General features: G+C 38.5%; 3 protein-coding genes across 6 annotated transcripts in view; 1 reads left to right on the top strand and 2 right to left on the bottom strand.

The window, feature by feature from the left end:
• Window positions 1-154, bottom strand: part of cfap96 (cilia and flagella associated protein 96) — a 33,774-nt gene extending 33,620 nt beyond the window's left edge. For all 3 annotated transcript variants that reach the window (XM_062981419.1, XM_062981420.1, XM_003221620.3), the window contains exon 1: window positions 7-154. The gene's annotated coding sequence lies outside the window, so the exon portion shown is untranslated. The remainder of the gene's footprint in view (window positions 1-6) is intronic.
• ufsp2 (UFM1 specific peptidase 2) lies at window positions 120-16,855 on the top strand. 2 transcript variants are annotated; one of them, XM_003221621.4, is made up of 12 exons: window positions 120-392; window positions 2,452-2,530; window positions 3,741-3,924; window positions 4,022-4,088; window positions 5,396-5,553; window positions 9,006-9,198; window positions 11,839-11,985; window positions 13,098-13,262; window positions 13,491-13,615; window positions 14,104-14,180; window positions 15,909-16,033; window positions 16,559-16,855. In XM_003221621.4, the coding sequence occupies exons 1-12, from the start codon at window positions 129-131 to the stop codon at window positions 16,643-16,645; spliced, it is 1,671 nt and encodes a 556-aa protein (XP_003221669.2). In that variant the 5' UTR covers window positions 120-128; the 3' UTR covers window positions 16,646-16,855. The 2 variants fall into 2 exon arrangements, with proteins under 2 accessions (XP_003221669.2, XP_008110017.2); XM_008111810.3 differs by lacking the exons at window positions 15,909-16,033; window positions 16,559-16,855 and having other exon boundaries at window positions 14,078-14,180.
• Window positions 16,856-17,702: 847 nt separating this feature from the next.
• On the bottom strand, window positions 17,703-23,068 carry ankrd37 (ankyrin repeat domain 37). Its single transcript, XM_008111811.3, has 5 exons — window positions 22,829-23,068; window positions 22,476-22,628; window positions 21,370-21,461; window positions 20,349-20,578; window positions 17,703-17,903 (listed from the first exon to the last, which is right to left on the bottom strand). The coding sequence occupies exons 1-5, from the start codon at window positions 22,853-22,855 to the stop codon at window positions 17,857-17,859; spliced, it is 549 nt and encodes a 182-aa protein (XP_008110018.1). The 5' UTR covers window positions 22,856-23,068; the 3' UTR covers window positions 17,703-17,856.
• Between the last annotated feature and the right edge of the window lie 3,887 nt (window positions 23,069-26,955).

Here is a 26,955-nt window from a genome sequence, read left to right as displayed (position 1 = left end):
CCTCACCCTTCCCTCTCTCTCTAAAGTCGGGCATGCAGACAGGCCTCTTTCCCGCGCTTCCCTCCCCTTCGCAACCGGCGCCAAGCTCTTCTCGCTCCACGAAGCCTCTATGTTGACGTCCCGTTGCCATGGTTTCCGCTGAAGCCGCGCGAGCAGCGCTTGTTTCCGCGCGTTCCGCCTCCTTGCGCCTGCGCAGTAAACGAGAGAAAGAGCGAGCAAAAACACGACGGGAAATACCGTTCAGGAAGGCTGGCCGGGCTTTTGACGCAAAGAGTCCCCGCCCCTTTGAAGTGGGCGGGGCCAAAGGAGGTGACGTGTCAGAGGGGAAATCGTCGGTCCAGGTTCGAAAGGGGAGGAGCATGCAGCTGCCCGCGGTGCCCCTGACGGATGTGGTGAGTGAGTGAATCCACACTGTGGAATTAATGCAGTCCGACACCGCATTAATGCAGCTGGGTGTGTCTCTTAGAAAAAGCTCAAAAGCTTGTTAAACTACACCTCCCAGGATTCCATAGCCTTGAGCCATGGCAGTTAAAATGGTGTCAAGCCACATTCATTTTACATTCAATATATATATACACACACACACACACACACAGTAGAGTCAGTTGAACAGCATCAATTGGGATTAGGGATGCCAGATAAATTTAATTCTTGGTTGCTTGAGAGGTACTGCTTAAAACAGGCCTAACTAGGGCCCCTTCTACACTGCCATATAAAATCCAGACTATGTGATTTGAATTGAATTATATGGCAGTGTAGACTCATACAATCCAGTTCAAAGCAGATAATGTGGATTATCTACTTTGATAATCTGGATTACATAGCAGTGTAAGGTAAAGCTAAAGGTTTTCCATTACCTTCCCGCCAGAGCGGGATCTCACATTTGATCTCACATTTACATGTTTTCGAACTGCCAGGTTGGCAGAAGCCGGAGCTGACAGCGGCAGCTCACTCTGCTTCCCAGATTCGAACCCCCAACCTTTTGGTCGGCAAATTCATCAGCTCAGCAGTTTAACCAACACTGTGCCACCGGGATCTGATATGTCAGTGTAGAAGGGGCTTAATACTATACCCCATACTATACCATACCAAATTCTGTATTGACTTTGCTATTACTATATTGAAATACAGTAATTAAAAGCAAATAAAAACCCAAAAAGACAAATTTAGTTTAAAGTAACACAGTTTTACTGTTTAATTGTATTTGTTAATTGTATTGACTGTATTTAATTGTAGTGTTGGAGAGAGCAACCTTCTCAAGCCTCCTCTATTTGATGTTTGTCTGTTTTGAGATGTGTCATTTTATTTCCTGAAGAATATGTCGTCTTATTGGTTTGCAGTTTCTTCATCCCTATGGACTTAAAGCAGTGGGAGGTGCTGCAGACCATGTGACTGATTCAGTGACTGTTTAGAATGTTCGGTTCTAAAAGGATGACAGTTAGAAGTCAGTTGAGGCTTGAGTCTATTAGACTGCAAAAGCCAGTGTAGGAAATTAGAAAACTGTGGAGGCTTGTGTTTCTTTGAAAGTTGCCTGGTATCAAAGACAACTGTGCAAAGCAATATAGTTTGAAGAGACTGTTAAAGATTGTAAGTTAAAGATACAAACTGAAACGTTTTAAAGTGCTTAACCTGACAAGAAATGTGGCTGCATCTTTGAGTACATGAAGTTATCCTTAAAGAAAATTATTATCTTTAAAAGAAGTCTGCTGGAATCTTTCTCTGCTGAAACTATATGTTGTCTAAGGCTTTCATGGCTGGAATCACTGGGTTGTTGTGAGTTTTCTAGGCTGTATGGTCATGTCTCAGAAGCATTTTCTTCTGACAGTTAGCCCACATCTATAGCAGGCATCCCCAAAGGTTGTGAGGTATATTGGAAACTAAGCAAGGGAGGTTTATATATCTGTGGAAGGTCCAGAGTGGAAGAAAGAACTCTTGTCTGTCGGAAGCAAATGTGAATGTTGTAATTAATCACCTTGATTAGCATTTAAAGATCCCGCAGCCCAAGGCCTGGCTAATTCCTGCCTTGGGGAATCCCATGTTGGGGGTGTTAGCTACATATCCAGTGGTCATCCATAACCAAATAAACTCAAGGAACACCTCTGAAACTCTTCTACTCATGAGATTGTGATCCTAACAGGTCATAATCTATACCCCGATGGGTTGCGATCCTAACGGGTCATAATCCATCATCCCAATAATGGCAGTGTAGAAGGGGCCTGATACTATACCCCATACTATACCATACCAAAATCTTTATAGATGTGATATTAATATTTAAATATAGTAATTAAGAGTAAATAAAAACCAGTAAAGGCAAACTTAGCTTAAAGTAACACAGTTTTACTGTTTAATTGTATTATAAAGACAGCTTTTTAAAAAAATTAAGATTGTCATCCAAAGCAGCAGTGTTTCAATTCACCTTAATTCAACTTTTTCTTCTTCCCCAAACAGGTCATCCTAGAGTCGATGGATATTATCTTTAGGATAAGAGGAGGCCTGGATCTGGCCTTTCAACTGGCTACTACTGATGGTGGGTTTGTTAATTTGCTAGACATTTTCTTACAGTATTAGTAATATATCTAAAGAAAAAATCTTAATGGGCTCCACTGACAAGGGTCATTTTCAAACCATTGGGTCAGCAAAACAGTATTCCTTTCAACCAAGCGGTATGAGCAATAGTACATTTTAGTACATCTGGGTATAAGATAAAGGTAAAAGTTTCCCCTAACGTTAAGTCCAACTCTGGAGGTTGGTGCTCATCTCCATTTCTAAGCCGAAGAGCCGGCGTTGTCCATAGACACCTCTAAGGTCATGTGGCCGGCATGACTGCATGGAGCGCCGTTACCTTCACGCTGGAGCAGTACTTACTGATCTCCTCACATTTGCATGTTTTCGAACTGCTAGGTTCATCTGGGTATATATAGGTCATTTTCCAAGCTTGGGTAAATTGCTTTTTTGCACTGTAGACCAGCATAGCAAGAAACATTCACTGCTGCTGATATGCACTTGCTTAACAAAATTTGAAAAAATATATGTTCCTGGTTTGAAAAAATATGTTCTTGATTTGAAAGAGTTATTACCTGTTTAATTGTGTGGTACTTGCTTTGCAAGTAGTTGTTACACTCCAGAAACTTTGTTTCTGTGGCTGCCACAAACCATGTTGAATTGGTTGAGACTCGATGAGATTGTCTTTGGAAAATTATAGCAATATCTGCTGCAGGATGTCCAGCAGAAACAAAGTTTTTGCAGTTTAATAAACCTTTCCCATGTGTTTGTGATAGATCCAATGAGGAAACAACATATATAACCCAGGAACAAATATCATAACATAGTGTAATCCACCCTCCACATTTGTGGGTTTAATTATGTCCAGATTTAGTATGAGGACATCTCACTCTGTATCTTCCAGTGCAACTCTGTGGTCAGCTTCCTTAAGAAGCTGATCATAGAATAATGTTGGAGGACTTTTCTATCTTTTGTAGATCCTTCATTGTAATTCTGTGGTCAACTTCAAGCCAAAGGTGACTATAGAATCACACTGAAATGTTAGATTACACAAAATCTTTCCAAAGCAGCTTTCTCTTCTAATTGTGAAGCTTTTGGATTTGATTTTTAAAGCCCTTCTTAACATTCACTGAAAAATGGCAATGCATCTTGTCATCTGTTAATGGACAGAGTGAACAATCCTCCTCCTTTCCAAGATTCCCCATTTACATTTTATTCTTTTCCCTCTATTTCAGATGCTTCAACTAAAGAGGCACTTAGATATGTTTTCAGTGATCTTTCAACAAAATTAGCTTCAGATGTGCTGGTGTTCAGGATCTGTCATAGTCCAGTGTACTTGTGGCCAAATAGTGGGAAATACTCAGTGGCAACTGAGCTTTCAGATGACTCTGCTTGTAAGGAGATACTGCAGTTTATTCAGTAAGTATGAACCAAAGTGAGAGGAATGGGAAATGCTACATGGAGTAGATATTACTATCATTTTGTATTATAAGTTGGTCTTACTGCTGTTTTTCAGATTTGAACAAGGAGATGAGACCAAACGCAAGTTTTTTAAAAAGAAAGATAAAAAGTTACAAGAATCAGTATGTATACCTTTTCTTGTTCTGACTTTGTAGAGCTGAACACATAAAGAGAGATTGTTTAAAATGATACTATTACTAGTTTTGTTTTATCATTATATTTCTGTCCCTCTCTGTATCAAAAGATCTCAGTGTGGCATATGAGTAAAAATAATACAATCTAGTAAAAAATAATTAAAAAATAAAAAACTAAACTGGAACAATAGAGTTGAAAAAGACCACATGGACCATGTAGTCCAATCTCCTGCCATGCAGAAAAAACACAACCAAAGCATTTAAACATTGCATTAAATATCAAAATGATATTAAATGCAATCAAAACTGGTTAAAAGGTTAAAACTGTTTCAAACAATCTTGCATTTCAAGAGGAATCAATGAGCTGCAAAGTCTTTATTAAAGCCATGCGTTACTTAAATGAAAGTGATTCCAATACAGTCGGGTTTCGTAGAGTGTGCCATCACACTGTGTAACATGAATGTTTTAATTGGTTCTATTATTAAAACATGGAAACGGTTTATTAAACTGCAAAAACTTTATTTTTGCTGGACATTGTGCGGCACATTTTGCTGTAGTTTTTCAATGAATATCTCATCGAGTCTCAACCAATCCAACGTAGTTTGTGGCAGCCACAAAAATAAAAAGTACCCCTCAATTAGTGATAAATGTATATTATGTGTTTGTTTATATGGGTGTTTATGTTTTATCTTTGCTATCTTGCTTGTTATTAAGTTTTAAAGTCAGGCAGATCATATATTGTTTGATGTGATTTGCTTTGTTGTAATTTGTTTGTATGTTTTTCCTTGCTGGCATTGAATCTTTGCCATCTATGTTGGAAACTGTCCTAAGTCCCTCTGGGGAGATAGGGTGGTCTACAAAGAAATTATTATTATTATTATTATTATTATTATTATTATTATTATTATTATTATTATTAGATAGGAAATAAGACTTTCAAACCAGAAACAGGTTTTTTAAAAAATCTTGTTATATAATGTAATAGGGTGCCACAGGTGGGACACAATCTTCCAATAGACCTCAGTAAGGTCTATGTAGGGATATTCCTTAAATCTCAAGGCCCTGAAACATTTATAGCTTTAAATATCACCATGAATATCTCAACTGAGACCAGCAGAGTAGTGGCAACTAATGCAATAATTCTGTTGTGATAGCAGATTTATCCATGTGGCCCAAATGCAGAATTTTTTTCTGATCTAAATTTATCTTCTCAAGTTGTTATTTCTTCAGTTAGAGAAAATAATACTAGTCTTGGCTTGTACAATCTGTACATGTAAACCTTTATTTATTTGCAGCAGCCCATAGTAAATATAGATCTTATGCTAGAAATGACGACTTCATCAGAGGCTCTGGCTCCAGTCATTGAAAAGGAGAATAGGAGTCATCACTACATAAGCATGACCTTGCCAGTTGATGCAGTTGTCTCTGTGTCTCCAGAAGAAGTGTGGCGGAAGTAAGTCATGCTCATATATTTAATTTAGATTGTTTAGTATTGCTATACACATCTGAGTTATCTAGGCTCTGTCAAGTTTCAGAGAGGTAGTGCTAATCCAGGTTTGGCCCCCTTTGAAACTGCGATTGCAACCAACTCATGGTGTTTTGAGATAAGGTTATTTATTATTAAATACTAGCTGTGCCCGGCCACACGTTGCTGTGGCTTATGGGAATCTTTTGTTAGCCAGGTGGAATAGCAGAGAATAGCCTTGCAGCCTCAAAGCCTGCCTGATTCTTCTTATGCAAATCCTTTTTTGGTGAACTGGAATACAATGAAATAGGCTTGCTGATTGGAAGGGTAGGTACTTGCATTTGGGGGGAATGGTTTTTGGCCAACCTGAATTGTAGTGAATAGCCTTGCTGCTTCAAAGTCTGGCCGCTTTCTACATAGGGGCATCCTTCGTTGGCCAGGTCGAATAGCAATAAATAGTCTCAGTGCAGTAAGTATGAATGCTGCAATTAGTTACCTTGATTAGCATTTAATGGCCTTGCAGCTTCAAAGCCTGGCTGCTTCCTGCCTGAGGGAATCCTTTGTTGGGTGGTGTTAGCTGGCCCTGATTGTTTCCTGTCTGGAATTCCCCTGTCTTCTGAGTGTTGTTCTTTATTTACTGTCCTGATTTTAGAGATTATATTGTTCTGTATTATTATACCACAGTAATTACTACATATTATATTTATAATCTTATAATATCTGCTTAGAACAGGATAATATGAGGCCCCTTCTACACAACTGTATAAAATCCACATTGAACTGGATTATATGGCAGTGTGGACTCAAGATAATCCAGTTCAAAGCAGATTATCCTGCCTTGGCATTCAGGGTTATATAGGTGTGTGCTAGGGCCTTGAGTCTACACTGCCATATAATCCAGTTCAAATCAGATAATCTGTATTTTGTAGGCAGTGTGAAAGAGGCCTGATTGAAGAGGCCCTGGGCGCCATTAAATGGCTGAGTGGGTTGCTAGGAGACAAAGTGGGCGGAGCTTAACCTTCTAACTGGCAGCAATGGGGAAAAAACAGTTCTTCCTCTTCCTCTAATTAGGGCTTTATTTTTCTTGTTTTTTATTGAAAGACATATTTTGGATGATTATGTCTCTTGTGGCCAAATTTGGTGTGATTTGGTTCAGTGGCTTTGTTGTTTACTCCAAAATAAAATGAACACAACTAGCTGTGCCCGGCCACGCGTTGCTGTGGCGTTGTCTGGTGGTGTTGGTGAGAACTTGTTGAGGTAGTGGTGGTATTGAATGTCTGTTGTATGGTTGTCTTTATGTTTAGTATGCATTTGGTTGTTTGTACTGGGAAAGTGGTGAGGGTAGAGGGGGTCTATGTCCCTGTGTAGTATTGTATCGTATTTATATGTTGTCCATGTGTTGTGAATGCTTGGATTGTGTCCCGCTGCATAGTAGAAAGGGTTGAGCTGGATGGCCCTTAGGGGTCTCTCCAAACTCTTGGATTCTATGCTTCTATTATTATTATTATTATTATTATTATTATTATTATTATTATTATCATCATCATCATCATCATCTTCATCATAATTATTATGTAGAGGCTGGATGGCCATCTGTCAGGAGTGCTTGGATTGTGTCCTCCTGCATGGTAGAAGGAAGTTGAGCTGGATGATCCTTAGGGGTCACTCCAAACCTTAGGATTTTATGATGATGTTGTTATTATTATTATTATTAGTAGTAGTAGTAGTAGTAGTAGTTTTGAGAGGCTGGGTGGCCATCTGTTTGGAGTGCTTGGATTGTGTCCTGCATGGCAGAATTGGGTTGGACTGGATGGCCTTTAGGGGTGTCTCCTAACTGTCTGATGCTATGATTCGATGTGTATTATTATTGTGCAGATATTGGATGGCCATCTGTCAGGAGTGGTTGAATTGTGTCCTCCTGCATGGTAGAAGGAAGTTGAATTGGATGATCCTTAGGGGTGTCTCCTAACCTTATGATTGTATGATATTATTATTATTATTATTATTATTATTATTATCATCATTATCATTATTATTATTATTATTATTATTATTATTATTATTATTATTATTACAATATTATTATTGAGAGGCTGGGTGGCCATCTGTTGGGCGTGCTTGGATTGTCCCCTGCATGGCAGAATTGGGTTGGACTGGATTACCACAGTAATTATTTCATATTACAGTAGAATCTCACTTATCCAACATTCGCTTATACAGTGTTCTGGATTATCCAACGCAGACTGCCTTTTAGTAGTCAATGTTTTTGTAGTCAATGTTTTAAATTCATTGTGATATTTTGGTGCTAAATTTATAAATATAGTAATTACAACATAGCATTACTGAGCATTGAACTACTTTTTCTGTCAAATTTGTTGTATAACATGATGTTTGGTGCTTAATTTGTATAATCATTACCTAATTTGATGTTTAATCGGTTTTTCCTGAATCCCTTATTATCCCACATATTCACTTATCCAACGTTCTGGCGGCCTGTTTATGTTGGATAAGTGAGACTCTACTGTATATTTATAATCTTATATTATCTGCTTAGAACTGGATTATATGAGGCCCCTTCTACACAGCTGTATAAAATGCACACTGAAGTGAATTATCTGGCAGTGTGAACTCAAGATAATGTAGTTCAAAGCAGATAATATAAGATTATAAATGGGTAATATAGCTGTGTGGAAGGGCCTTGAGTCTACACTGCCATATAATCCAGTGAAAATCAGATAATCTGTATCTTATAGGCAGTGTGGAAGAGGCCTATGGCCTAACTGTCCCCTGGGCTGAGTAGGTTGCAAGTGGGCAGAGTTCTAACTGGCAGCAATTGGATAAAAAACAATGATTTCTTTCCCTCTAATTGGAACTTTATTTTTCTTTTCTTTTTGTTGTATGAATGTAGAGGCATGGATGAGGGGTTGTGTTGCCAAGTTTAGTGTTTCTGGGATTTGTTGTTTTGTCCTAGACCGAATTTTTTTTATCCTTTCATATATATAGATAGATTCAGGGTGAACCTAGGGCTAGTATTAAATACCTCAACAAATATGCCAATGTTTTCAGCTTTTAAGTCAGCATCCTAAAGGGTTTGTGGGGCTAGATTGACTCCCTACTCTCTTTACAGTTTCTACACTTACAGCTTGATAGCAACACTTAGCCTCTTTCTCCAAAGTTGGTGCCAAAAAAGTTTAGGTTTTTGGAGTACAGTATTTCAGATTTCCAAGTAAGTGAGACCCAGCCTTTTGTAGGTGGCTATTCATATTCACCAGTGAACTTTCATCAACCCAATATAAATATAAATAGAAGAGATTGGTAAAAGCTGCTTATTATGAATTCCTGTCCTCTCTGAATTCACAGAGTTAATGGATAGAAAACAAGAGAGTGAAATTGCCTTTTCGTTGTTCTAGTTTTTAAATGGTTTCCTTGGTACTTTGCAGTGTACGGAGTCTTCTGGTGAATGCAATTCACACACAGCTAACCGACATGGAAAAATGCATTTTAAAATATATGAAAGGAACATCGGTTGTGGTTCCGGAACAATTTCATTTCATGCTACCGGGGAAAAAACAACTTGTAACTATTTCATACCCAACAGGCATTTCTGATAATCAGCTAGAGACTTACAGACAGGTATGTCTTGCATTGAAAGATTGTGTTTGACAATATTGTGTTAAATATTATGACACATATTTTTCTTAATTATTTGTGACGTATGGTTATCACTTCATAATTATTTTTGTGGAGATTAATTTGTGTTGCAAGCTTTTCTTTTTCTTTTTTTCTTTTTGGTAAAGTGGCCTTTATTTATAGGCATCCAATATGTTGACCAATTGATTAGACTGGACCCTTCCCTCCTGTTATTTCACGAACAAGTGAAAACTTGGCTTTGGAAGCAAGCATTTGGTCCAGCATAATTACCTGTGCAATATAGTTGGAATTGGCTTTGGATTGATGAATTTGATAGTCTGATTATCTGGCTTTAGATCTATGCACAACAGTTGTCAAATGTTTGCATATATTGTTTTAATGTTGTTTTAAATTGTTGCCTAATTGCTTTTAATTGTTGTTGTTCGGACATGAAATAATGCCACCCATGTATGCCTCCCTGAGTCTCCTTCGGAGTGAGAAGGGTGCAATAGAAACGGCGTAAATAAATAATAAATAAATGATAATAAATTTCTAATTATCATATTGTTTTTTCTCCGTAATTGTTTTTTCTTATGTGTGCAGCAGGTTTAGAGAAGGAATTTTGACTAAAAATTATACACATGGCATTGTTTCTTGTTCTTTTCTGTACACAAATTGTTTTTGACTATATAATGACTCCTTAGTCCGTGTGCTGTGTATTTAATAACTCAAGTCCTAAACCAATAGCTTAATAAATCTGTAATTGTCAGGACACAGACCCCTCTTAAAAGGCCACACACAAGAAGTAAGGACAACAAATGTTTATTAAATGATATTGTGAACCTTGAAACACTTAACTTCAGTGTTCCTGGTAAAAGTAAATGTCTTTGCTTCAAGAGAGGCAAGAAATGCGGGAACAGAAAATAATCCGGATCATCCTGCCTGATAATCCATCTTAACTCCAGCCAAGAGTTCACTGAAACTATTGTCACGCCCAACTATGGCACAGAAAGCCAGGAGAGGGCCAAACGCACACCCGTAGCGAGAGCAGGCGATGCCGTTGTCCAAAAGCCAAGCCGAATCCAGGAACCAAAGGAGAGCCAACTGGGAGTAGCGCCGCCGCGGTCAAAAGCCAAGCCAAATCCAGGAACCAAAGGGAAGCCAACCGGGAGTAGCAATGCTGTTGTCAGGAGCCAAGCCGAATTCAGGAACCAAGGGGAAGCCAGGAATGAGCGATGCCATCATCAAGAGCCAAACCGAATTCAGGTACCAAGGGGAAGCTAGGAAACGCCAAGCCAGGAATGAGCGATGCCGTCATCAAGAGCCAAACCGAATCCAGGAACATGAAGCTGTACAGCCAGGACCCAAGCCCAACAGGAGAACAGGCAGCGACAACCCAGTGTCCAAAATGACACCTTGCCTTTTGCAAAGAGTCTTTACTTCCAACTCCACTTTTAACTTATGCGACGATGATGAGGCCTCCGCCCTGTCATTATTATCCACAGCTGATCTTGATCCCATACTTGAACCTCGCCCATCATCCCTTCAGTCCCTCCATCTTCGTTCAAGACTTAGATCTCCCCATGTCCCTGGTGTATCAGTAGTTTGCCAATCTCCTGATGCACCCCCAGAAACTGGCTCTGCATACACATTTACTTGAGTCCATCTGCAGCACTTTCCATCTCACTCCCAGACCCATCATTCCCAGAAAAACCCTCAAATGTTTCATCTTCTGTGGGAGCAGTGAGTAGATCCCGGATCTTCTTCCTTTCCCTTTCCTCATCAGACTCTTGCTCCCGGGTTGACCTTTTAGTTCCTCTACTCTCTGTTAACCCATCTTCTTCCAGCATTGACTCCTCATCGCTAGAGAACCCTTCAAACGTTTCTTCCTCAGAAGGAGCCATAAGTATTTCCCGGACCCGCTTTGCTTGCTGTTCCTCATCAAACACCTGCTCAGCATTAGCCCTTTGCCTCCTGCTAGCAGGTCTACTACTAGTAGTATTATTGCCCCCAGACCCAACTACAACAGTAACCACATATAGAGATACAAAGTATAACATACACAATCACACTAAAAATGACCCTCCTGTGCTTTATTTCATGGGCTATTTCTGCTGGTGTCGAGGAAATATGGCATCACATCAACTGTTTTATTTTTTAAATTTTATCAGGTAAGATAGAAAATTAAAATGCAACACAGAGTTTCTGGGGCAGCCTCCTATAAATTATACCACCTAGTTTTTTCTCCTCAGAAATTCTAGGCCCTTGAGTTGGCTCTATGTAGAGCATATGAATCTCAGTTTTGTTTTGAAAGGAATTTACTGTTTCTTTAAACTTTTGTATAAGTTTTTCAGTGTTTCCTGGATAATTTTGACCCATATTTGCTCTATGCCAATTTCCTGAGGCAGATGGTTTTCTATCCTGGTTATGATTCTAATTTACCATGGCAGTAGTTTGAGCTCTTCATAAAAGGAGTTAAAACACAGTAGAGGTACAATCATTTTTAAAAGTGCCAGTTCAGTACTGATAGTGGGTGCAATTCAATATGCTGTAAAAATTATTTTGATTTTAAAAAGGTATACATAATGTAGCAGAGCAACATGATTATGTGTATGTCTTGATTACTTTTTGCCTTGTTTTCAGGAATTACATAGATGGTTTAATCTACCTTTCGACAGACCTTATTTCCGAAGGGCAAATGCCTACCATTTCCCAGATGAACCGTTCAAAGATGGATATCTCAGAAACCCGCATGTACACCTCAACCCACCTGGCATAGAGTCTGGTATAGTGAGTTTCATTTATAATTGCCTTTATTCTAATTTCAAGGACAAAGTGAAAAAACAAAAAAAGAAAAGAACAGAAGCCACTGAATCATAAGACCTTATGAATATAGAAGGGGTGGCAGTGTGGTTCCCATAACTTGTATTTCACCATTGGTGAAAAGGGTTAGCACACAACTCTCCATCTAGAGGCCTATAAATAAGTATATATCTAGCAAGACTCTGGTATAGCAATGGATGCAAAGCCCTCCTTGGGCAATCAGACTTAACCTTTTGACATCCCTGGCTCTTTCTTGCACATTCGTGGTTAGAGGAATTCTCATTCCAGATCTCTTAAGTTAAATACAAACACACAACTTGTCTTCTGTTAATTACACCATGTAACATGATTTTTGTTCCTGGATTATAAATGCCATTTCCTAATTGCTTCTACCATTATAACATGGAAAAAGTGTATTAAACTGCAAAAACCTTGTTACGGACTGCACATTGAAAGACTAAAAATGGCAAATATTCAGTAAGGAAAATTACAAACCAAGTGCCTAGAGTTGACTGAAGGAAATAATAGTATTACCCTCAACCACAAAAACGAAGTTTCTGGAGTATACAACTACAGTACTTTCAAAGTAAGTACTGCACAATTAAACAGGAAATAACATTTTAAACCAGGAACACTTTTTCTTTTCAAATTTTGTTACATAATGTTATCATTCCACCTTGTGGTATCAGAAAGAGAGACAATACAGTCTGGCCCATTCTGTTATGTCGTCATTATTTTCTTGATAGAATTGTGTCAATAGCTGCTTTACCGAGTGATTTTTAAAAAAAATGTAGTTATTTAAATACATGATTAATTGGCGTCTTAATTGCCTTGTTCATCTGTTTCTTTCCCAAACCTTTGTACTTTTGTATTTGCTCATTTTGCTGTAAGCCTGTAGGCAAGGAGAGGGTTGGTTTTTGTACAGCACCTAGAAAACTTTAAACTCTTTACACATTTGAAGTAATAGTGATAATGTGGGTTATGTGAAATGATTGTCCTTGTAGAATATCCTTGTACAAAATGATTGTCCTTCTGGGCCTGACATACAAGGCTGAGTGTGCTCTTTCTTTTCACCATAGGTATATCTGGTATATGGTACATACAGTTACCATCACTACATGCAAGATCATATTGATGATAATGGTTGGGGCTGTGCGTATCGTTCCTTACAGACTATATGCTCATGGTTCAGGCATCAAGGATACACAGACAGATCAATACCAACACACAAGGAGATCCAGCAGGTACAGAATTTAGTTTCCTTGAAATGACAGATGCAAATGTTGAATTGTAGCATACATTGCATACCTAACAGATGCTTGCCTGTACTCCATTCGGTGACTGTGCCAAATTCTCCTTGTTCTATTTTTGTTTCTAAAAAGCTAGATTTAAAAAAGTGTTTCATAGGTAAATGTAATATTTACTGAAGTTACTTTTCAAACTGCAATTATTTCTGATTTTCAATTCCAAAGGCTCTAGTTGATGTTGGAGACAAGGTGCCAGGATTTGTTGGATCGTGCCAGTGGATTGGTTCCATTGAAGTGCAGCTTGTACTGAGTCAACTTTTAGGGATAACTTCAAAAATACTGTTTGTCAGGTAAGAATATTTAATACAGTTTTAACTAAACTAAGCTGGCACATAAATCCAGCAAAAGGGAAGGAGAGGCACAAAGGGTGGGTCACATATCTGTGTAAATCTGCACTTTTGAGGTCAAAACTAGAGAGGACTCTCAACTTTTCGCATTAAGGGGAGAAACTTTTCTTCAGAAGTTAGGTTGTTTGTAATGGTGACATTACTGGCGTAATGTCACCATGTTGAAATAATTCCAGATCAAAAGTTAAGAATTTCCTAGCATAACTTTCTTGCTGAGAAAAGGCTTGTATTTTGACTTTCATTTTGGAGTCAGGGCTGCTGATAATTTTTGTATTTAGGCAATTCATTGAGTCCCGCAAATGTAAAGTGAATCCATAACAACCTTGGCAGGTTGTTATTTCTGATAGGGAGTGCTACAATGAGAGGTGATGGGTGGTGATCATGCCTTCCTTACTTTTGTGGCAGCTAGTGATGATCATCTTTCCTTGTAGCCAAGGGTCTGAGATGGCTTCTCAGGGAAGAGAACTTGCTAATCATTTCAAGACTGAGGGAACACCAGTGATGATTGGTAAGATCATGAATATTATTCAGATTTTTCTATTGTAACTATTCTTCTGGTCCTTTGAGAGAGCACTCTTTAAAGAACCTTGACAATTTTGAATTCGTCCTTGAATATCTTGGGACTGTTGTTTTAGAACACAAATGGGAGATTGTGTGTTAGGGTGTTCTTCCACATTAAAAAAAATCTGTTTCTCTATTAGAATATCAGTGAAAAGTTCTAGACATTTTTCCCCACTACAGATACCATATATACTCGAGTATAAGCCCACCCGAATATAAGCCTAAGTACTTTGCAGTACTATCCGGGCACAATGACTGAATAAAGAAGAGCACTATGCTATGGTTCATTCTAATTTTACCACAAAAACTGGGAAAACTTATTGACTCGAGTATAAGACAAGGGTGGGAAATGCAGCAGCTACGGGTCAAATTCAAAAATAAAAATAGATATTAATAAAATTGCATTATTTGAGGCATCAGTAGGTTAAATGTTTTTGAATATTTATATAAAACTGTGATTTAAGAAAATAATAAGACTTTAATAAGATAAGACTGTCCAACTCTGAATACCTATATACTCAAGTATAAACCGACCTGAATAGAAGCCGGCCAGGATCCTCACTCGAGTATAAGCCGAGGGGAGCTTTTTCAGCCCTAAAAAAGGGCTGAAAAACTAGGCTTATACTCGAGTATATACAGTACTTAATTTTTACATAGGAGAGCTCTCATCCTAGTAATACTCCCGCCTGCTCTTTGTCAGGGTTCAGCCTCAAGAATAGTAATTCTGCAGTAATTTTTAACACGTGGTACAACACCTATAGCCAAACCTATTTCAAAGCTCTTTAGTGTGTTTGCTGAATCAGATTTGCTCCAACTCATGATAGATGAGTCTACCAGTTGATTGTGTTAGGTATATGTCTACATTTTCTGACATAAAGAAGACTTCTGATTCCCCTTCTCCATCTCTGTGCTTTAGGCAATAAACACACACAGAAAAGAGTGAAATATATTTATCAGTAAACCATTTCAGCCTTTTTACTTTCTGGTGTATGTCAGAATCCATTCAGGAGAAAGCCACATGATTGCAAATTGTGGATTTCTGTTTGTTTATCAACATTTTAGATCATTTTCAGGTAGCTTAATGGCAGTAAAGAAACTTCTTGCCTTTATGAGGGCTGCCTAAGGAACCCAAATCTTTTGAGATCTCAAGCACGATAAAGATGCCTTTATTTATTGCTGCAGATGACCTTTCACTAGTTGTCTCATTTTTAAGAAGGTACTAGTATATATACCTGGTGTTGCCTGGGTGTTGGCCACTGCTCCAAGGCCTTCTTCCTTCTACGCCTTGCTTCCATATTTGCCTGTCCCTCTGAAAAGACCTTCATTTCAATGTCTCTATAGCAGGCATGATAAAACTTCAGCCCTCCTGGTGTTTTAGACTTCAACTTCCAGAAGTCTGATCCAGTTTACTGTCTGTTAGTGATTGTGGGAGTTAAAGTCCAAAACACCCAGAGAGCCAAAGTTTTCCCAAATCATTAATATTCAGTAAAGTACAAAACTCACTTCTTCCAGCTATTTTTCCTTCTGTTGTCTTGCTGTGCATTGCTTATGTCTGGGAAATGCTTTCAAATGTTTGGAAGTAGAAATAACATGTTTTACACCCAACAACTGTTTGTAATGTAGAGCCAGTAACAACTTTGTCATTGATATCTTCTCTCTTACTTTTTCTGTTCAGGTGGAGGTGTCTTGGCTCATACAATACTTGGAGTGGCATGGAATGAGATCACAGGGCACATAAAATTTCTAATCTTGGACCCCCATTACACTGGAGCAGAGGACCTGAATACTGTATTAGAAAAGGTGAGGTTTGACTGTCACATTTGATTTCCATTAGCAGAATGTCAGCATGAAGTTGTACATGAATCGGAACGAATGCTGGGCATTAATTCTTTTAGTCTTAGTCAGTACAGAACTGAAACTATTGTTTTGAAAACTTTTCAATAAAAAAGTCCAGTTTCAACAAATCTGGGTTGCAGACAGAGCTCGGAATGTAGGGTAAACTTTCTTTTAGGCCTTGGCTTGTACAACATTTTGATCATTTGTGTTATTTGACCACCATTTCACAGGTATCAAACCTGGATATTTTTTTTACACAAAATCAGGAAAAGTTGCTATACTGGTATTAAGGGGATTCAAGCCAGAGTGTGTATTTATAGTTTTTTCCATTTTTGAAAAGTAAGCTTTGTACAAAAATGAATCCATAAAACAGAACTTGAGATTCATGTCTGTTTACTGAAATGTTTGCTATAGCTACTTAGTAAAAGATCATATTTATATTGTTGTGTATTTTTATATATTCCCCCCCTGCCCCTTTCTACTATACAGGGTTGGTGTGGATGGAAGGGTCCAGATTTTTGGAAGAAAGATGCTTATTATAACCTGTGTCTACCCCAGCGACCAAAATCTATTTGAACTCCAGTTTTGAACTGTGATAAATTACTTGACTTATCTATATGTATATTGTCTGTACGCATGCATATGTTCATTCTTTTGAGAAATGATGAGTATGTTTTTATTAAAATCTTGTTCAAAACCCCAGTTGAAATAGAAATGCCAGTCTAATAGAGTTGGGAGAAAAGTAATTCGAGTAGATTTTCAAATAAAACCTGAGATTTAAACATTGTCATTTTTCTGATAGTTTATTTCATCTTTTGTAATCTGATGCTAACATCACAATCATACCTGTGCCCACTTAAGAAAAAAAGACTTCCTACCAAATTTATAGCAGCAAGACTTCAGTTTAAGAATTCGAATAGTAGAACATTACGTTGTTGTCATCAAATTATGTGAGCCTTGTAGTTAGACATATATGCTTGCAGAGTATGTTACTCTACAAATTCCTGCATTGTGCTTCAAACACAAGCTAAAGATATTTTATATAATGGGCTAAGTGCAGCCCTTTGTTGGATTGCAGCTCCCAGCTTTCCTTGCCATGGGCTGTGCTGGATGGGACTATTATCCATTCATTCATTCATTCATTCATTCATTCATTTCTATCCCACTTTTCTCCCATGGGTGGTATTCAAAGTGGCGTACAAAGTTTAAAAAAACAAATACATTTCCATCAATACATAAAATACCCCCCTTATTTACCTATTCCTCTCCCTCCTTACCTTCCCAGATCCCTCACAATCACTGTATTTTTATTTTATATATAAGGAAACCTTTAATATTAATTTAAAAATACCTAAAATACATAACTATAACATCATAAGCCAATTTAAAAATAACCCAATTTGAACACCCCATGTACAAGCAGAAGCTTCAACCAACAACATTATGAGGGTTGCATCACATCCTATCCTTTTGCCATGGAGGAAGTCAAATAATTATAATTTTTAGAAAGTAGTGCTAATTTTTAAAATAGGTCTCCCATCTTCTTTCATAGAGTAGCATTTCATACTGTAAGACAAGTAGTGCTAAATACTGTATGCCTTTTTGGTAAAAAGGAGAGCGAGAGAAAAGGCAATACGGTTTCCACATATTTATTATTGTGAAAATATCTGTACAGCCATAATAAAAATAAAAAGTATCTTCTTCAAGAAGCAACCCATCTCCTTCCCAGAAGGCATTGTTCAAAATATTTGGTGTTGAGCAGTAGACTCATCTTTCTCTGTTCAAGTTTATTCTCGCGTTGATTGGTGTTCACATGATATCAAGGGCTGTGTATCTGATTAAATGCAGAGGAAGATTTGCATTTCAGATGGTTGCATTTGAAGTAAACATATTGTGACAAATACATATCCCACCATCTATATGACATCATGGTTTTGTAAGCCTTTGCTGGCCTGGATGACCATTTTCTCTCCCATACAAACCTACCATCCCTTAATTGTTACAGTATGCTTCTTGATTTAGAATATTTCATTTCTTGTATAAATTCCAGTAAGTTCACAGGACCAAATGCAAACCAAAATGTTAACATCATCTAAATCATTGGTTCCCAACCTTTTTTTCATCAGGGACCACTTTGACAAGGGACCACTCTCCAACCTTAGTACCAAAAGGGTTACGAATCAATTTTTGGTCAGCTTTAGATTTGGTTTGGTTATTTGGGGTGCTGATTCAAAAAATTGCATTGGATAGACCATATCAGCTCTAGTTTCTAATACAGGGCATATGCCATCCAGTAGTCGCCATCTGCTCACCCACAGAAAACCATATTTAATAATCTAGAGCTGATGAGGTCTATGAGGTGAATCAGCACCCCAAATAACCCCAAGAACAGGCCTAAAAATGCCAAAACAGGCAGCCCCGCTTCCAAGTGTAACATGGAATGGCTCCGCTCAGGGGAGAGAGGAGGAGGAGAAGCAGCAATCAGGAGGCTTGATGTCATGCCTTTTGTGGGTAGTCAGCCTCTCCCTTCCCGACATCCCGTTGCCTCAGTACTATAAGAGGGTTTTGTGAGACCAGCTGCTCTTGTTGCAACGGTGTAGTAACAGTCAAGCCTCAGACCATATTTTAGTTCTTGGGGACCACTGATGGTCCACAAACCACAGGTTGGGAACCACTGATCTAAATACTACAATCCTTTATCACCTATAGGAATAAGTGAACACAATCGGACTCCTCCACAAGCATGTACAGGGTTGCTTTGTAAAACAACTACACTTCTTAAACAATTGAAAACCAAACTAACGGTGGAAAGTATTAACCAAAAATTTGGGATTGTAGAAGGGAAAATGAAACTGAACAGATATGATTAGTATCAAGGTTGGTACAAGGCTCTGCATTTATGAACTTTATATAAATGTTTGGGATTATATGGTAAAATATTCCTTCCTTCCCCTATTTTCCTTTCCCCTGAACAACTGCTTTGAATCTTATGTTGAAATTGGCTCTTTTTCTGAGCTCCATCAACCCAACCAATCCAAATATGCTCCTTCTACAGATGTTTGAAACCACCAGACTTCATATATTCTAATTCTGTATTGTAATAGAACGAACAACTGTCATTAGAGCAACACAGAGGAAACAGAAAACTCAGGCCAGCCTTTAAAAGATGTTTTTTTAAATCTACATAACCTAATTCTCTATTACAGTTTATGTTTTTACCATGTTCTCTTCCTTCTTTGTTGCTCCCTCCTCAGTAACTTGCAGAATGCCTTTCAAAGGGCCCCATGGATAGTAACCCATCTGACCTTTCCCCCTCCCTTTCCATTGTTCAGAGTGTGCCAAAACACACCCAGCAATCAGTAATAGGCCCAAAACCCATTGCATTAGGAAGTTTCAGCCCTAGTCATTACAGATAAAACAAGTAAGATTATTCTCATTACTGCAAGAAATAAATAGTCACCAAAGGTAACTTATTAGAACTAATCTGTTAGTTACAAGCTCTGGTCCTGAAAGAAATCCTGGTCTGAGCAACGGTCGCTCTTTGGTGAGGAATAATAAGTGCAGTACGACATGCAATTTTATATATTTACTATTTCTAAAAGGGTCAATGTAAAATTGTTCTAAATTGTTCAAGTTGTTTCCTAATTTCCTTAAAATTGCTAAGTGTTAAATTATTTTATTGTATGTTTTCTGTATAGACTAGGATATACATATTTTAATTAATAATAAATGAAGGAGATATAGTAGAGTCTCGCTTATCCAACGTAAACAGGCCGGTGGAACGTTGGATAAGCAAAAATGTTGGATAATAAGGAGGGATTAAGGAAAAGCCTACAAAACATCAAATTATGTTATGATTTTACAAATTAAGCACCAAAACATCATGTTTTACAACGAATTCACAGAAAAAGCAGTTCAATACAAGGTAACGTTATGTAGTAATTACGGTATTTGCGAATCTAGCACCAAAACATTGCACTGTATTGAAAACATTGACTACAAAAACATTAAATGCTAAAAGGATAATACAGAACGTTGGATAAGCGAAGATTGGATAAGCGAGACTACTGTAACACTACACAGGTGTGGTTAAATAAAGAATTATGGACCTATGACATTAAGCTCCACTAGAGACTTAATTTTGCTAGGATTAAGTTTTACCAAAATCAGTTGGATTTCCTGTAGAATAGTAGCACATAATTAACAGTATCTAGAAGATTTTTGTTTTATTCACACGAATTGATAGTGGGTTATGTAAACAGTACTTGAGTCAACATACCATTTGGTTTCATTCTCTTTTGGCTAGTGGATCTTTTGTTTTCACATGTTCTTTTCTGTCTTGCAGCATCTGTTAGTAAGTCTTCATCCTTGTCACGTTGGACGCAAGTGAACTGTGTTACATTTTCTCTCTTCTGACCATTTTTCACTGCTACAAGAAACTGGGCACATTCCAAAAACCCAAAATCCCAGGCTAGATCTTCTGCTGTTTTTCCATTGTTATTGCGCAAGCTATGAGACAAAACAAAAATCAATGCATGCGGCCAGTGATACTTTGTTTTCCATTTAGTTAAAATTAAATTTCCACAAAATTATGTAAATGTTTACATGTTTATCATACAATGCTATAAAGTCTACTCAGAAATGAATACTGTATGAATGACTGGAACTTACTTCTTGGTAAGTTTTTTTGTCATGTCAGAAGCAACTTGAGAACATACTGCAAGTCACTTCTGGTGGGAAAGAATTGGCCATCTACAGAGACGTTGCCCAAGGGACACCTGAATGTGTTGCTGGGAGGCTTCTCTCATGTCCCTGCAAGCTAGAGCTGACAGACGGGAACTCGTCCCACTTCGTGAATTCAAACCGTCAACCTTCAGGTCAGCAACCCAACCTTCAAGTCAGCAGTTCAACCGGTACAAGGATTTAACTCATTGCGCCACCGTGGCTTTCTAGGTAAGTGTGGATAGGCTGTTGTATATAGTCCATAGTGAACCTAATGCTGCTTACTTCTGGTTAAACGTGTATAATTTGGGTCCGCATTGTTCTGATCTGACTGAGGATCATACTTAAGTTCTCTTGAAAGCAATATAGCAAGTTAGGCATAACTAATATTAGGTTATCCAACATTGTTTTAACCTCTCTCGGTATATTTAGCATGGGACTTTAAATCTGTAAAGACTGAGGTAACAACTGATTTTTGAGGCAATTAGAGCCTCAAGTCTCCATATTTCCCCAATCAAGACAGTGTAATGTTAGAATAAATATTCTCCCAAGTGCCTAGCATGATCTCATGTACTTACTCAATGCTGACCCGACTGGCAACGAGTAAAGCAAGACACTCCAAACTTCCAACTTTAGCTGCCTTGTGAATTGGAGCTTCTCCAAGCCAGTCCTAGATGAATAAGATTGGATTTGTTAAATAAAACAATCACTTTACTTTTTGTAAACAATAGACAGTTGCAATGAGTTACTAAATACAGAGAGAGTGTGAAGTTGTATGATATGAGATGCCAAACAGGTCCTGATCAACTGAAGCAGAAACAGCATAATCACTGCATCAGAATTAGCTGAACATAGCCTATAGTTCTTTGGAGTGGCTTCATTTTTAAAAAGTAGGTTTTAACCCATGTTTTCTCTCTTCACAGTCTGTAGAAATATAGACTTCTTGTCTTCAGAAGAATTCTATTGAAAATAAGACAGCACAGCAATGGTGCATAAAAATAATTTGGGTTTTATTACTTTCAATTTGATGTTTATTATACCTTATTACAAAATGATATTTTTCTCCTATTGCAAATTGTAAAAAGTAAAATATTAGGTATTCAACAGTCTGTGTTGTTGAAGGCTTTCATGGCTGGAATCACTGGGTTGCTGTGCATTTTCCAGTCTGTATGGCCATGTTCCAGAAGCATTCTCTCCTGACGTTTTGCCCCCATCTATGGCAGGCATCCTCAGAAGTTATGACGTATATTGGAAACTAAGCAAGGGGGGTTTATATATCTGTGGAAGGTCCAGGATCCAGGATATATAAACTTCCCTTGCTTAGCTTTCCAATATACAGTATCTCACAACCTCTGAGGATGCCTGCCATAGATGTGGGCGAAATGTCAGGAGAATAATAATAATAATAATAATAATAATAATAATAATAATATAATATAATATCTTTATTTATATCCCACTTTTCTCTCTCACTGGACCCAAAGCGGCTTCTGGAACATAGCCACACAGCCCGGAAAATGCACAATAACTCTATCCAACAGTCATCACAGCAAAAGATCGTAGTATACACTAAAACTTGCAATTGCCTCATTCATCTTCCTACACAATGGCTATCCATTCCAGTGTTGATATAAGAAGATGGGCTTGGCTGGAACTAAGACTGCTCGAGAAATGGAAAACATACCTGTTGGTTCAAATTGGCTCCTGTCTGCTGTTGCCAAAGAAGAAAGAAAGCATGCCCTCCATGAGCAGCCAGATGAGCGGGAGACTGGACAAAGGCATCGGGAGCAACGTTGACTTCTGTCCCTGACTCCAGAAGGTGGCTCACGCCGGCAGGCTACAAAACAGATGAGTAGTTAAAGAAGGATTCACCACCTTTCACCGAAAATAAATTAAGATTCTCCTAAATAATAATTGGAGATCTTCATGAAAATGAAATGAAAGTCTGCAAGAACTTAACTTGCCAAAAATGTGCTGGAATCTGCAACATCTGGAATTCTTAAGGAAATTGTAATGTGTACACTACCTACGACTTACCTCTGCATTGTAGTCAAACAGTAGCATCCTTTTCCCAACTCTTTCAGTAAAAATGTGGTGGGACTGTCTGACTTTCAGCACAGGTTTTCCCAGGGCATCTAATGCTAGACTGGCAGCGCAAGTGAAAGAAGCTGTGCTCTGGCTGTGATCCTGCCTCCTCTGCTGGGAGTCGGCTTCTGCACGTACACAAACAAGAGCACATGCAATTCAACCCGCCTTGCTCTGTGCTCATTGGCTGCTGCTGTCACTTTCAGCAAACATCCTGTGCTTGCTATGCTTATGAGACAGAAAGGCTTAGAGCCGATGGGGCGGCCATGGAGCACAGTGCAGCAAGACACGTACCACACACCCTCGGAGTCACCCCCAGTTTGCCCTTTGACTCCTCCCTTTGCAGCAGCCAAGAGAGGAAGGAAGACAACAAAAACAAGCGTCCTGAAATAGGCACTGACACTTCCTTCTGAGGTGGCTAATGAGACACATTCCTTTATCCACAACAATAAATGACTGGGTTGCTGTGAATTTTCTGGGCTGTATGGCCATGTTCCAGAAGCATTCTCTTCTGACGTTTCGCCCACATCTATGGCAGGCATACTCAGAGGTTGTGAGGTCTGTTGGAAACTATGCAAATAGGGTTTATATATCTGTGGAATGTCTAGGGTGGGAGAGAGAACTCCCAATTGGCCACCTTGATTAGCATTGAATAGCCTTGCAGCTTCAAAGCCTAGCTGCTTTTTGCGTGAGGGAAGCCTTTGTTGGGCAGTGTTAGTTGGCCCTGATTGTTTTCTGTCTGGAATTCCCGTTTTCTGAGTGTTGTTCTTGAAAATGAGCAAAATCTGGCTACCAGTATTTAAAAAAAACTCTAAAATCAGGGCAGTAAATAAAGAACAACAGAAAACGAGAATTTTACTTCTTGTGGACCACTGGTTGGGAACCAGTGATCTATCCAGGAAGGAATTTTGTGTATCAGCTTTCGCCACACCATAGAACACCATAGTAATTATGTCCACGTGTTTATTGCACATATGATGGGAGAGAGTTGTGTAGCACTCATCTTGGAAGTACAAATGGGTTCCTATTGTAAGACAGTTACCTTCAAAGGGTCCTGGCTCAGGAAGGAAATCAGGCAGAGAAATTCAGTCTCGTGAGAGATGCAAAAAGCAAAGAATATTTTCACATGGCTATGAGAAGGCGGACAGCTGTACATACTCCAGAGGGCTGCACAATGCAAATGGCTGCCGCAACATGTGCGTAGCAAACAAAGGATTTTATATCTCGGCCTTATCTAAAATTGACCAATGGCTGAGGGTCTTCCTCACCTTCCACACCTACTTTGGCATAAATGATACCAATGACATAACCTGTTTACTCCAAGCTCTCCTCTCTCCTTAGAACTTTCTGGAGGAAAAGGGAGGGGCATATACAGGGGCAAAACTACATAGGCAATAGTTTACTACTTTCTGGCTTATGGTCCCTTCACTATGGGGACAGATCACTGGAGTTGGTGAAACTTTTTGGTTTTCATATTCTTACGTAAAACAGATCTGAGTGATAAAAGTGGCTCAGGTACTTTATCCATAGGCCTTAGAACTACCCTTGAAGGTAGATCAGTGTTATTTCTGTATAGTGTTATCTCAATACAACATGGAGAGGAATCTGAAAGAATGGCTTGTTGGAGTCTTCCCGGTCAGTTCATGGCCGTGAGCCAAACAAAATATGACAGATATTTGTAAACAGGATTTCAGCATTGTGGAAGGCAGAGAATATCCTCCTATTATTTTCCTGAGCTGGACTGCTTTCTCCTGAAATTGCTGCATGCCCCCATGAGAGGAAACAAAATATGTTTTGCATAACATGGAAGGGAAGGCTTACTAAAAGCAATTACAACTAATATTTGCTAGGCACATGATATCTCTTCACCTTAAGCCAACGGCCATTGCTTACGGTTACGAAACACACTGAAACTTCCTATGTTTAAACTGATGGAAGAGACCAGTTGATGTATTTATACAAGAAAGTAGTAGATCTGGAAAACATTTGCCACATACTACATAAATCAAAATCACAGCAAATACCTAGGGCTGATTGCTTCAACTGTTCTACAAATATCCAGAGCTCCAGATACTTCAGTCTGTTGCCAAAAGATAATTTTGGATTCTGCATATTTCATTTCATGGTGTGGGCTTAAGCCTATAAAATTTGTGCCCTGCTAAACTGTTAGTTTTTAAAGTGCTAAAAGGGCCTCTTGTGATCCCACCTTTTTTTCTTTTGCATTCTGCATAATGACTGTAAAGTTTAGCTTATTTTCCACTGCTTCTGGCTTTTGTGTGAAAGGAAAGATATGTTAAGAGAAGTATATGTGTATTTATCATATTACGCAAAGAGAGCAATATATGAAAGAGGACATACATACAACTCAGTCTTCCTCATTTTTATATGGAATACACACAGAAGTCCTCTGTTTTCAAACATTTTCCATTAGCAGCTTTTCTACCTGCTGCTGCATTTGTTTTTCAAACATCCTGTTGGGTTTTGAAAATATAGGCCTCTTGGAAGTCTGTAGAAAATCATTTGTACACCATGAGAGAGAGGAATGTTCATAATGTTTTTAGCCCAATGATATAACAGTTAAATAATTTGTTGTAATGAAATAACAAGGGAATATTTGTTTTTTTGGTAGCTATGGATGTTACCGTAATTAAATATCATTTATAGCTCCCATTACAGATGGCGGGCCTTCACAGATCTTAACTGCTGCTCTTCATTTTAGTCTATCCCATATCCATCACAAAGGCATATTTCTATGTGCATTCATTTTGTTGTGAATTGACATCAAGTTGACTTCAACTTATGGCAACCTGATGAATAGTAAACTATGCCATGAAAAGGCCTGCAAGACTGGACCATAGCTTCCTTGACTGAATCTATAATAAGGTTTTCCTCTTTTCCAACTGCCTTCAATATTACCAAACATGATCATCTTTTTCTAGTGAGTCATGATATGGTCAAAGTCCAAAGGTTTCAGTTTAGTCATGTTGGCTTCTAGGCTTGATTTCCTCTAAGACTCATTGATTTGACTTTTTAGCAGTCCATAGTATTCATTGAATTCTTCGCTGCCTCTATATTTCAAATAAATTATTTTTTTTCACTGTCCAGCTTTCAGATGGTGCTCATCTCCATTTCTAAGCCAAAGAGCCAGCGTTGTCCATAGACACCTTGAAGGTCATGTGGCTGGCATGACTGCATGGAGCGCTGTTACCTTCCTGCCAGAGCGGTACCTATTGATCTACTCACATTTGCATGTTTTCAAACTGATAGGGTGGCAAAATCTGGGGTTAACAATGGGATTCAGATTCGAAACGTTGACCTTTCGGTCAGCAAGTTTAGCAGCTCAGCAGTTTAACCCTCTGTATTACCGGGGGGTTCCATTTCACAACCATAGAGAAATGGAAATATAATGGCATGAACAATCCTAACTTTGGTATTCAGTAATATAGCTTTATACCTCAAGATCTTGTTCCATCTTAGACCCATTCTACACTGTCCTTATATCCCAGGATCTGATCCTGAGTTATCTGCTTTGAACTGGATTATATGAGTCTGCACTGCCATATATTCTGTATAAATTCTGTGATATATGAGAAAAAAACAACATACAATCACTGAGATTCAACAATCAAAATACAAGTATTATTTCCCCAGTCCCACCACCTCCACATTCCCACCCGTGAACCACCAGGCTGGTGGTTTCCTGGACCAGGAAATCATTGCCATTTTTATTTGACTGCCTTTCAGGTTATACTCCATATAATTTGGGGTAAGCAAATAATCTGGGATCAGATCCTGGGATATAAGGGCAGTGTAGAAGGGGCCTTAGATCCACTTCCAAGACTATGACTTCTGGTTTATTCTGATTCAAAATAACCACAGCATCCTTCTGTTGTATAAACCGGCATGTACTGTGGGTCCTTGGTATTCACTGAATTTGTGCTCCACGACCGTTCTTGGACAACAAAATCCTTGATTGCTTAAGTCCCATGATCATCATTGGCAATCACACGTATCCAGTAGGATGGCCTTCCAAGCGTAGTGTCTTGGCAGTGGGCCCATAGGTGACTGTGGAGACCTTT

This window comes from Anolis carolinensis, chromosome 5 (genome assembly GCF_035594765.1).
Source record: "Anolis carolinensis isolate JA03-04 chromosome 5, rAnoCar3.1.pri, whole genome shotgun sequence".
In the NCBI taxonomy this organism is placed as follows: domain Eukaryota; kingdom Metazoa; phylum Chordata; class Lepidosauria; order Squamata; family Dactyloidae; genus Anolis; species Anolis carolinensis.
The sequence above is the reverse complement of the archived record's forward strand: the minus strand, read 5'-3'. Positions and strand labels throughout refer to the sequence as shown.

Bases quoted from the DNA above. Each gene is read 5' to 3' on its own strand.
- ufsp2 (XM_003221621.4), top strand. From the start codon at position 129: ATGGTTTCCGCTGAAGCCGCGCGAGCAGCGCTTGTTTCCGCGCGTTCC. The intron at 4,089-5,395 runs GTATGTATACCT...ATTTATTTGCAG, and splicing joins ATAAAAAGTTACAAGAATCA to CAGCCCATAGTAAATATAGA. The intron at 13,616-14,103 runs GTAAGAATATTT...CTTTCCTTGTAG, and splicing joins TCAAAAATACTGTTTGTCAG to CCAAGGGTCTGAGATGGCTT.
- ankrd37 (XM_008111811.3), bottom strand. From the start codon at position 22,855: ATGCTACTGTTTGACTACAATGCAGAG. The intron at 22,629-22,828 runs GTAAGTCGTAGG...TCTGTTTTGTAG, and splicing joins TGTTTGACTACAATGCAGAG to CCTGCCGGCGTGAGCCACCT. The intron at 21,462-22,475 runs GTATGTTTTCCA...TTATTCATCTAG, and splicing joins GAGCCAATTTGAACCAACAG to GACTGGCTTGGAGAAGCTCC.